This window comes from Oryctolagus cuniculus, chromosome 10 (genome assembly GCF_051225735.1).
Source record: "Oryctolagus cuniculus isolate XC-2025 breed Fujian yellow rabbit chromosome 10, ASM5122573v1, whole genome shotgun sequence".
NCBI classification, from domain to species: domain Eukaryota; kingdom Metazoa; phylum Chordata; class Mammalia; order Lagomorpha; family Leporidae; genus Oryctolagus; species Oryctolagus cuniculus.
This window is the reverse complement of record NC_142876.1, coordinates 16,420,064-16,432,472: the sequence shown is the minus strand read 5'-3', so window position 1 is coordinate 16,432,472 and position 12,409 is coordinate 16,420,064. Positions and strand designations below refer to the sequence as shown.

General features: G+C 36.4%; 1 protein-coding gene across 13 annotated transcripts in view; it reads left to right on the top strand.

Moving 5' to 3' along the window:
* The window catches only part of RELCH (RAB11 binding and LisH domain, coiled-coil and HEAT repeat containing), a 129,381-nt gene that overhangs the window by 103,394 nt on the left and 13,578 nt on the right, over window positions 1-12,409 (top strand). For 11 of the 13 annotated variants that reach the window (XR_011379300.2, XR_011379301.2, XR_016213901.1 and 8 more), the window contains 4 exons: window positions 384-522; window positions 5,831-5,947; window positions 10,021-10,109; window positions 11,819-11,889. Coding sequence is in view for 10 of the 13 variants with exons in the window: in XM_008261433.5 (XP_008259655.4) it covers window positions 384-522; window positions 5,831-5,947; window positions 10,021-10,109; window positions 11,819-11,889 (416 nt within the window). In the remaining 3 variants the exon portion in view is untranslated. Of the gene's footprint in view, window positions 1-383; window positions 523-5,830; window positions 5,948-8,216; window positions 8,347-10,020; window positions 10,110-11,818; window positions 11,890-12,409 lie in introns of those variants that run through there. The other 2 variants (XM_089305014.1, XM_051851146.3) reach the window with 2 other exon arrangements.

Sequence of the window (12,409 nt, the reverse complement as noted above, 5' to 3'; positions counted from 1 at the left end):
ACATACAAGTCATTAATGACTCATTGCTTTCAGAGATGAATAACTGGGTAACTTACACTGTGATTTGTTTTAGGTATTATAATTCAGATACATAATCATCATAAACTTATTTCCTTATCCTTAGTCTTTTCGATTTTTTTTTTCATTTTAATAATCTGTCAGAATGTTTTTACAAAACTAAAGAATGAATAAGAATAAATAAAAGTCTGAGACCTTTTCAATGCAAAAAAAGACTAAAAAACCCTCATGTAATTCCAGATTTCTACTGTCATAGGGCTATAAATTATTCAAATCTGCTATAAGCTATGTTTAATATGTGCCTTTTAGCAATTTACTCAGTTTTTAATATTCTATAACATGACTATGTAATATCCAATTTTAAGTTGCTGGAAAGAGTGAAAATGCAATTGGCTTCATTCCTGGAAGACCCTCAATATCAAGACCAGCATTCTCTGCACACAGAGATCATAAAAACATTCGGTAGAGTGGGCCCTAACGCAGAACCCAGGTTCCGAGATGAATGTAAGTTCCATTTTTTACCTTTTTCCCAAATTTTAATGTAAGATAAAAGGCAGAGCTTCTTTGAGGATTTGTCGTGTGTTACACCTTGCTGCTCTGTCTTTCGTGAAATGAAAGCTGAACATGAAACAAGTTACTTACTGTGATTTGATCAGTATTACTATTATTAGTGGATGATTTTTATACTATATATTGATTGCTCTAAAACTATGGAATGTAATACATAAATAATTTCAAGTTGCTTTAGAGCCATTTCTCAATTATTGCAAAATTCTGTTTTGCCTGATACTTAAATGATTTTCATTTTATTTTTAAGGAAATTCTTCTGTTTCTAGACATAATCTTGTCAAAAATATGCATTTCTCTGGTGTAACATGCTGTTCAATGTAATATATCACTTTGCTGTAATTCACAGCTTGTTGAACTGTTGAATGATCTGCATGGCTGTCTGCTAAGGCATTTTCTGTAGCTTTTGTAATAGCACCTCTTTTACTGTGGGCCTCAGTCTTTATGACAGAAATTTTTGGGGAAAGCATCAAAGCACTCAGAAGTGATTACTCCAAAACAGTGTAATTGCATTACGTTAGCTGTTAATTTTAGCAATTTGACATGCCCTAGAGAGAGCCACAGATTGGGCTACTTCAGCCAATTGGATTCTAATACAAAGTTAAATTCTCCAGGAGACTAATTATTGCATATCCCAGTCTGGTATTGTCTCTTACCATTTTTAGGGTAAAAATCGTCATTAAACACTTAAATCAGGATTTGCACTGCATGTAGTATCCAAAAGGTCTGTTGAGGACATGCATATTTATCAAGCTACAGAAATACTATCATGAGATTGTTTTTCATTGGGAGAGTATATTCATAATTAGTTAAACAACCTACAGCAAAAGGTTGGTATGTTACTTAGTAATAAGAATATTTTCACATAATATTATAAGACTTACAGGTGATTGTAATAGGACCTCTGGAGGTGCTTTGACTTTGCTGAGGCTGTAACTTCTCTGAAGCAAGGAGAATAACTCTTGAATACTGAATATAGGCTAACTAAGCAATGGGGTTTTTGGTGTGGGCCATGTTGTTAATAAAACCTCTCTAAAATATGATCTGACCTTTGTATGTACATTCAAAACAAAGATACCTAACAATATGAGAATGATCCATCTGGATTCTTATAGCATCTACTCAGATTGATTTGTTACATGCCTGGAGACATTTCTCCTAAGTAGTTCTGGAACTATAGTTGTTCCTCAAACCAAACATAATGTTGATATCTTAATGTCTCTTTCTAGAATTTTCAAGAACTTTATTAAATAATCCCTCTATTTTATTTGATTGTTTTATTTATAGAATAGATGCCTATCTATTAAATTTATAGGAATTATATAACAGAGAAGAAAGGCAGTGCTTTATGTTACTAAGTCCCAGTGACTTGGGAAAATATTTCGTTTAGAAATTCCCACCATTTGGATAGGTTTCATAAACCTGAAGTCTCCTACAATTTAGTATATACTCACAAGTGTGTCTCTTACAAACTTCATTAACATTTTGGCACAACCACACTTTTTTTAAAATTTTATTTAAGGTATACAAATTTCATGTATTTCAATATACAGATTTAGGAACATACTGATACTTCCCACCCACGCTCCCACCTTTCTTCCTCTGCTATTCCCACTCTTGATTTTTATAAAGATCTATTTCCAGTTTATTTTATACTCAAAAGATTAACCCTCCACTAAGTAAAGAGTTCAATGAATAGTATGAAGGAAGAAAACACTGTTCACCTCAACGGTAGAGACAAGGGCTGTAAACATGATTGAATCTCAAAATGTCACTCCTATACATTACATTTTAGGTACTCTATTAGTTACCACAACCAAACTTTTTTTTACGGCAATATATTTTTCTTTTGTACTTAATTCCCAGTCAAGTGACTTCTCATTTGCTTCAATTTTTTTTTTTGTTAGAGATTTATTTATTTATTTGAAGGCAGAGTTACAGAGAGGCAGAGGCATTCCTCAGATGGCTGCAATGGCCGGAGCTGCACCGATCTGAAGCTGGGAGCCAAGAGCTTCTTTCCAGTCTCCCCCGTGGGTGCAGGGGTCCAAGGACCCTCTGAGCCATCTTCTACTGCTTTCCCAGGCCATTGCAGAGAGCTGGATCAGAAGTGGAGCAGCCGAGTTCTAACCACAGCCCATATGGGATGCCAGCACTGCAGGCAACAGCTTTACCTGCTACGCCACAGCACTGACCCTCCTCATTTGCTTTAAAAGTTTCCTGCCAGCGCCGCGGCTCACTAGGCTAATCCTCTGCCTGCGGCGCCGGTACTCCAGATTCTAGTCCCAGTGGGGGCGCCGGATTCTGTCCTGGTTGCCCCTCTTCCAGGCCAGCTCTCTGCTGTGGCCCGGGAGTGCAGTGGAGGATGGCCAAGTCCTTGGGTCCTGCACCCGCATGGGAGACCAGGAGAAGCACCTGGCTCCTGGCTTCGGATCAGCGCCGGCTGTGGCGGCCATTGGGGGGTGAACCAACGGTAAAGGAAGACCTGTCTCTCTGTCTCTCTCTCTCTCTCTCTCTCTCTCTCTCTCTCACTGTCCACTCTGCCTGTCCAAAAAAAAAAAAAAAAAAAAAACTTATATGGTTGCTTCTTGTTTTCAGCTGTTTTACTTTGTAAGGCTCCCTTAAAATGTTAAGTCTAAAGTAGCAACTTTCCATTTCAGATTCATTTTGTCTCAGTTTCTTATTTCAGATCCGAACCAATTTTTTAAAAAAGAGAACAAAATTCCCTTTACTTTGACAATCGGATCTTCTTCAGATAGCTTTTTTGAAAGTTTTCTGAAATCCAATTATATAAAACCTCCTATGTATTTATCTTTATTTTGTATGTAATTTTAAATTTTATCCAATCTGCCCTGAAGAAAAAGATTTCCTCAGCAGTCTTGGTACTTCCTATTTTTCTTTCCACTGAGGATCACTTTTAAAGTTATGCTCATTGAGGCTATAAGTCTTTTCCTACTCTTTAATATCCTACTTCTTGAGGATAATGTCGTGGTGCAGTGGTTTAAGCCACTGCCTGGGATGCTTCATCCCCTACAGGCAGGTGCTGGTTCGAGTCCTGGCTGCTCCACTTCTGATCCAGCTCCCTGCTAATGCGCCTGGGAAAGCAGCAGAAAATGGCCCAAGTGCTTGGACCCGTGCCACCCACATAGGAGACACAGATAAAGCTCCTGGCTTCCCCCTGGCCCACCCCTGCCCATTGCTTGGAGAGTGAACCAGCAGTGAAAAATCTGTCTTTCCCTCTCTATCTCTGTAACTCTGCCTTTCAAATAAATCTTTAAAAGAAAAAAAAAAAAAAAGCTACTGCTTTTAATAAATTATCAACTGATGGGTTAACAATTCAGTGAACTAATTAGTACCAGTGTGGTAGTCCAGGACATCTATTTACTGAAATCTTGAATTCCATATTAAATTTCTGTCTGAATTCCTGAGAATTAGAAAAATCCTCAATTATAGTTTTTAACTGTCTGCAAACTAGAGTTTAAAACTTCTCTAGGTTTGTGTTCTGGGCAAGCAATTTTAAGGGAATGTTGTGCAATGTGAATGTACACTTAAGAAAATGAGAGTCAGGAGCAGGAGTAATAAAGGGGCCATGCATGAGCGGATGAAGTGCACACAGGTAAGTTTTAGGATATTGGAACAGAAATAAACGGCAATTTGTTAGCGAGACTATTGTAGACTCACCATTTTGTTGAGGGCTGAACATCCCAACCAGTGAAGCCAACAACTGAAGACTTGGAGATTTGATCCCTACGTTTTGCTAGAGCTCCATTTGAATATTAGTTTTGACAAGTCAAAAAAATCTCCTAAAAATGACCCTTGTTATTCTTTTCTGAGTTTTTTGGTGGTGGTTGTTTTATTTATTTATTTTTATTTTTATTATTTTTTTGACAGGCAGAGTGGACAGTGAGAGAGAGAGAAAGGTCTTCCTTTTGCCGTTGGTTCACCCTCCAATGGCCACCGCGGCCAGCGGTTGTTTTATTTATTTATTTATTTTTCCTGCTCCACAGCCCCCATTTATTAAGCAAATCATGAAAGTTGTGATTATAGCCTTGGTTTATTATGGAAGCAGGAGTTTTTTCCAGGAGAAGAGTCTAGCTTTTACATATACAAACCCTGTTCAAACCAGAAAGAAGTCACTGCAGTCGGTCAGCTGTCTCTGCGTTTGCGTCCCCAGCCAAGTAGAGACTGGACAGCATCCATGTGATCAACAGTGTAACAGTCGCTGACCCTGAAGCCATTTCTCCCAATAACTCTGGTCGCAGTGAGAAAAACTAGACTGTATATTCAGCAAACACAGTCAGTCTGACGCAATATTGGGGCTCCTTGCTACTGAACTGTTATTGCTTCTTGGGTCATCACTTTTATTTTAACAGTTGACTGTTTATATTTTTGAAATCGTGTGCTTTTCTTTGAGGGACTTCAGCCAAGAGTGACTTGAAACTCATCCACAAGTGGTGTTTGACATTTGTCTTTGCTAAGAATTTGAGAAACTAAAGATAATAGTACTATGAGGGAGTAAAATTTGTCATCCAAAGAAAAAGTATTTGCTTTTATTTAATAGCATTGGTAATGTTTATCTTTATTAAAAAAAAAAAAAAGCAAAAAACTTGGTACTGATGTTGTAACATAGTCCATTAAGCCACTGCCTGCATCACAAATGGGTGCTGGTTCAAGTCCTGAAGGCTCTACTTCTGACCCCACTCCCTGCTAATGTGCCTGGGAAAGCAGTGCAGAATTCTCCAAGTGCTTGGGTCCCTGCACCTATGTGGGAGACAAGGAAAAAGCTCCTGGCCCCTGGCTTCTGACTTTGGCCTAGTCCAGCCCCAGGTGTTTGTGTCCATTTGGGGAGTGAACCAGCAGAGGGAAAACCTCTCTGTTTATCTCTTTCTCTCTCTCTCTCTCTCTAATTCTGCCTTTCAAATAAATTAAATTTAAAAAAAAAAAAACTTGTCTATAAGGGTAAATAACACAAGAGGTAAATTATTTGTGCTCTTCTTTGGTTTTCATTTTATCCCATAATTAGTGGTAGTAAGAATGGTATAATCTGCTTCTCCCAGATTCCAGATCACTTTTTAGTTTGAAAAATACACATTCTTTTCTAGGGAGTAAAAAAAGAAGCATATGATGTGGGTAATCTTTTTAAATCATCCAAAATTAAAGTGAAACTTTAGGAATTAAATTATTTTCAAAATGTATGAGTGTTTTGTATGTATATTTTTGATAAAAATGTAACTTTTTCTTTTTCTAGTTGTTATACCACATTTACATAAGTTAGCCTTGGTGAACAACTTACAAATTGTGGATTCCAAGAGACTGGATATTGCTACCCATCTTTTTGAAGCCTACAGTGCACTTTCCTGTTGTTGTATCCTTGCTTTGTTATATAGCCAATCTTATGATGAGACTTGTTAAAGATTAAAAAGCGGAACTTTTTTTCTTCAACATAGTTACATAAAGATTGTGGAAAATTGAAATTGTGATTTTACTTGCCTTACTCCTTATTCTAGCCATTTGATAATTTAAAAGGTAATTTAAAATTCTCTGTACGTCTATAGTTCTGAAAATACTAATGAGGTTCTTAACCTGAAGTTTCATTTATTCAAGTCAACTATATAAGTAGTCAAGAAATGGAGGAACGGAATTATAGCTGAAATTTTAGTTCATCAAAAGGTAGCTTTGTATATATGTCATGGCATTTATGGTTTTCAGTGAATGTTTATGTGTGTTGATAGAGTACTATAAAATCTCTTAGAGAGATACCATTCATTGGAAAAGTACAGGGCCAACATGGCTGATCATCTCCAGTGATTATAGAACCAAAAGAAGAGCATTTGAGAAAAGAGAAATAAAACATTGAAAAAAGAATGAAAAGCGAAATAAGTCAAATAGAACTTTAAAAGAATGTGCTAGACAACATAATCAGAAAATTATGGTGATAGCAGGAAAAAATGATAATAGAGAAGTTCCTAGTGATTAAAAAAAAAAAAAAACAGAGAACAAAGGAAAAGTTTCAGTATTATTATTTATGGTTCTACATTGTTATATCCAGTTCAACATCATGAGCAAAGTAAACAATCAATTTTAAATAAGATAATGTTCAGTTACACTCATTGGCACTGTATTTTGACTGGAATACAACAATGGGAGGTTCTTTTTTGTTAATAATAAATAGAGGAAGTAGAAAAGTAAAGCTATCTATCAAAGAACTACATGTCCTTTTAGAAATGTTAAAACTTACGTTGGTGGGTCTGCCACTGTGTCACAGTGGGTTAAGCTACTTCCTGCAATGCCAGCATCCCATTTGAGCACCAGTTCAAATCCAGGCTGCTCCACTTAACTATCTAGCTCCCTGCTAATGCACCTGGGAAGGCACCAGAAGGTGACCCAAGTGCTTGGGTCCCAGCATCCATGTAGATAGAGTTCTGGGATCCTGGCTTTAACCTGGCCCAGCCCTAGCCATTGGGGAGTGAACGAGCAAATAAAAGAGCTCTGTCTGTGTATCTGTCTCTCTCTCTCTCTCTCTCTAACTCTGCCTTTCAAATAAATAAAATCTTAAAAAAAAAAAAACTTACATTAGATGCTTAGTTGAGAGATTATGTTATAGTTTATAGACACAGACGTCATATTTTAATAGTTTTGTACCTCAGCTATTCATATGTCTACTGTAAATTTAATCTCACTAAAAGCAGAACTTATTATCATTCTTGATTTATCTTGTTAGCTTTTTTGACTTAGAGAAGATAGAGGAAGCAAAATGAGGAACTGATATTCTGAATTAGCAAGGAGGAATTCTCTAGTAATGGAGAAGTGACAGGACCCTCACAAGAAAGTAATAGTAGTATGTCAGAGTTTGTGTTTCAAAGAAACAAAATGATGGTTCATTTATTAAATTCTGTGAAAGTCAGTGTTTAGAACTTAAGGAAACAGTAATGTGTAACTTTATGTAGCCAAAAGTTTCTAAAGGTATATGCTTCAAGGAAAATGGAAAAGTCAAACGATCAAAATTTTTGTCTCCATAAAACCAAATTTACCAAGTAGGAAAGGCAGTGGTTTCTAACGAGCATAGATATCTGTACAGAGGAATATTATTGTGTGTTTTGATATGCACAGAATATTACTGTAGTAAATACAATAAAAAGTATTTACACCAGCACAGTAAGGGGAAGAACAACCTTCACGGTAGTCCCTGTTCAAATACTAAAAGTGTTAGTTCCACATGAGTCAGAACTTAGACTTCAGTTAACATAGTAGATGGCCACCAGTGAAATCACGGTGTGATATTTTCTGCTATTCCATTATATGTTCTGAGCTGATCAGAAAACATAAAAGTCAAAAAAGTCATGCCTTAGAAGTGTTTGAGGAATTTAGAAAATGTTCAACCTGGAGAAGAAATGAGGGGAAACAGTTTGACAATCATTTCAAAAGTTGGTACATAGAAGGCAGGTTAGACACACTGTGTGACTAAGTTACAGAACCAACACTAACAAGCAGAAGTTGCAGCGAAGATGATTTTAGTTCTAAGAAAACCTTTCCAGTAGAGCTATCTAAAAATACGATGATCTTTCTTATGAAACTGTGAATATCTTGAAAGTGTTAGCAGTCAGAGACCTCTTGACCTTAATTCACCAATGAAGGAGATTCAGTTCCTGGTAACAGATAAGACTAACTGATCTGTGATTTCCAATTTTTAAGAACAATTGTGTGATTCCAAAAGGTAAGCCCCAACTGAGTGGAAAGAAAGGATAAGACTTCCATCTTCTCTCCCAATAAAACTCTGCTCTGCCTTCTCAGTCTGTACCTATATTTCTTTAGGTCAGATTCTCAGCTGCTGTTCCAAAGGTCACTCACAGTTACGTGTATCTTGGTGGTACTTTCCCCATATCTAGAAAAGAAGACTATAATCGTTAGGTTGTAGCCCTCTGTATTTGGTTCAGTTAAATGATGTGTATATGTTTAGTGCCTGTTGGTGAGTCACTCATTAAGTCCCTCATTATAGGAGCTTTGTTTATGAATAATTTAAAGATGCATTTTCAAGGCAGTAGTTAGGCATTACACTGATTTTTTAAGAAATTCATCATAATTGTTTTTCAGAAAGATAAATTCTTTATAAGGGAACTATTTACTGGCTGTTTATTTTCCACTTTAATGTGAGCTGTTTTTAAATGTATAACAATTAAGATAAGGTGAGAATGTGCCAGAATTGATCTAAATGAACAAAATTAATTGGTTTTTTGAGAAATGCATCTGCTATTCTGATTTCTTTGAATGTTAAAACAATCAACTAAAACTCAAAGATGATCAGAAACTCTAAGGAGGACCTAACCTATCGCAACAGCTCTTACTGCAGCAAAAGTTCTCTCATCTAATTCAGTTAGAACCATTGGAGTTTATCAGGATGCTTCTAGCAAGAAACCAGGGAAGTGGTATGCATATATATCTTAGATAACTTATTTTAACTTAAAATATATAAATGAATTTTCTTTTACCAATCTTTCGATGTAGGATTCAGGCACTTCTTTGGTATGGATTTCTGATTATAGTTAAATATTTTTCTCAGATACATCATATCTATAATGCAACTGTCTGACTTTCAGTTTCTTTAAACAGAATCCAGAAACATTTCTGATACTAAGTATAGAATTTTTCTAGATTTTTATGTCTTTCCAAGTCTTTTACAATTATCTTATGCATAACAATTAAACATCAATGTTTTAAGTGATTTGACTTTATCCATTTTTTCCCAAAATGTTCAACTTAGTTGTCAGGAAAACAATTTTCTCTCCTGTCATGCTTCATACTCACTTAGCCGTTTGATTAGATTACATGGTTTCATTTTAATGCTTATTTTATGCATTTACATAACATGATTACAGAATGTTACAATGATAACTACCACTGAGGTAGATTTATGAGAATAAACACAGTTGACCTTAATAAGTAGCTTGTTCAATGAGGAGTCATAGTTGAAAGGGGCCTGTTTACCCTGAGCAATGGTCAGTATTCCACCAGCTTCATTAAGAGAGCATCTTGTGGGGCCGGTGCTGTGGCACAGCGGCTTACCACAGCCTACAGCACTGGCATCCCATATGGATACTGGTTCCAGTCCCGTCTGCTCCACTTCCAGATACAGCTCCCTGCTAATGTGCCTGGGAAAGCAGCAGAGGATGGCACAAGTGCTTGGATCCCTGCACCCACATGGTAGACCCAGAAGTAGCTCCTAGCTCCCAGCTTCGCCTGGCCCAGCACTGGTGGTCATTGTGGCCATTTAGGGAGTGAACCAGCAGATGAAAGATCTCTCTGTCTCCTCCTCTCTCTCTCTAACCCTGACTTTCAAAATAAGTGTATCTTTGAAAAAATAGAGCATCTTCTTTATAACAAACCTCTGTTTTGTTAGACATACCAGGCTTTTTAAAACTCCCTTAACTACTTTGTCTCAAGTCATTTCAGAGGACTTAATGGTAAATCACTTTTTACCTGGTCTCAGATGTTTGCGGACTGACATGGAACATCTCTCTCCGGAACATGAGGTGAGCCACTCTGTTTACCAGTGCCATGATCATATGTTCTAATATCTCCTATGCAAAATTGCATTCCTACGTGAGGCTTATTTATGATATGCCATGCTTCATTTTTTTAAATCTAGCTGAACATCATCTTGTATTTTTTTTTTTTTTTTTTTTTTTTACAAATTGTGATATCTAGAGTGACTCTTAGCATCTTGGAGTATCTGTTTAATTCTCTAAAGTAAAGATAACACATTTCTTCACTTTAAATAATGAGAACTTAGTAAGATAATATATGTAAAATGGTTTTTAACTATAAAATGTCCATCTCTAACCATCAGCTTTCTTATAAGCAGAATTCTATTTTCTATCTGCATTCCTTCATTCCATTCTGTTTGTCTCCTATTTCCCCTCCTATCATTTCCTATTCTGTCTTCAATCTGTTTTTCTACAGGCTTTTCCTATTATAATGTTTGACTTCCCAGTAGTCTGTGCTCACTCTTTGACCAGTCACATAGTCGGTTGGTACATGGGCCTACTCCCAACTCAGAGCCTTTGCTCAGCCTCTTCTGTATAAAACAGTTATTCCTTCATCTCCTTCAGGTTTTTGGTCCAATGTCATCTTCTCCAAGAAGCTCTCTCGAAACACCTCTATGTGATTTATCATTCTTCACCCTGGCCGCTCTAGTATCCCTTATCTTAGTGTTTTTTCCAAAGCCTTGATAATATATAATTTACCTATTTGTGTGTGTGTGCTTATTGTCTATCTCCATTATTAGAACACAAGGAGAAGACATTGTCTCTTTCCTCACTGTTTACAAAGTGCCTAGCACATACTAGATAGATAATAAATGCTTGTTTAGTGCCCTCCATGCCTAAACCATGAGCCAAGAAAATTCAGGAAGGCTGTTCAGTTTCTAGTGAGAACAGCAGCTTACATCACTCATTGCAAGAATGATCTTACTTCTTTGGCACCCATGATATGTTTCAGTAATCACAGAGCTATACTTGGTCTGTCTCAACTCCAGACATTTAAGTAGAGGAAATTGCTTTTTTGCAACCTGGAGAAAGTAAAGGACATAGAACAGAATGGCTTTTACTGGGAAATATCTGTTTGATCATGGTACATAAACATGTTAAATGTATGAAAGTACATGCATTTGATTTTTAATCACAGAGGGGAAATAAAATCAGATTTAGAATGAAGGCTAGTGAAAATAAAACGAAATTATTAAAAATGTATATGATTGAGATCTCTTAAAGCTATTTATTTATGCATTTAATCTAGCAATCTAATATGAATCCTGTGGCCAAGTAACCAGCAAAGACTTTTTAGGTTATGGGGATATTAAAAATTAGGAGTTGGTATTGTGATACAGTGAGTTAAACCAGCATCCCCTATAACAGTGCTGGCTCAAGTCCCAGCCACTCTACTTCCAATCCTGTTAATACACCTGGGAAGGTACTGGAGGATGGCCCAATTTCTTGGGCCCCTGCCACCAATGTGGGAGACCTAGATGGAATTCCTGGTTCCTGGCTTTGGCCATCCGTGGCTGCTGTTTAGAAGTGAACCAGCAGATAGAAGATCTCTCTTTCTCTGTCTTTCTTTCTCTGTTACTCTGCCTTTCAAATAAATATGTAAATCTTTTTTAAACTTTTAAATAGAAACTCTAGATTAAACCATAATGTTATACCATGTAAACTGTTTTACTTCACAAAAATTTTTTTTTCAGGTTATTTTAAGTTCTATGATTAAAGAATGTGAACAAAAAGTAGAAAACAAGACCGTCCAAGAGCCTCAAGGGTAAAAATTATTTTCTTTTTTAAGGCTTCATCTTAACATTAATTTCTCTATATAAATTTGCTATAGATGAGTATAATGTCTCCTGTATTATTTTAAGTCAGTGGTTCTCAAATGCTATTGGTTTGTAAACCATCTCATCAAAATTACTTAGGAAATTCAAAGTTCAGATGTCTACCCCATATTCTGTTCATTCCTCTTAACATTCTGATTTAGCTTAGGGATCTGATTAGAAGCTTTCAAGAGATTTTGATATGTAGCAAGATTGGGGATTCACTGGTTAAAACAACAGAAATTGTGACAGGAGTTTTAAGACGTAACCATTCATTGCATTAGGGAGTATAAACTTGAGAAAGTTGTAGTCAGATGCTTCTAACCAAACTAATTAGCATTCAATGATTCAGTGAATTTAAAATATGAACATGGATGTGAGAGTATACAGTTGGGCATTTCAGAGTGGGAGTGATATACAAATGGACTGTTGTACACTCTTACTGAGATAACCTTGAGCAATTAATCTTTA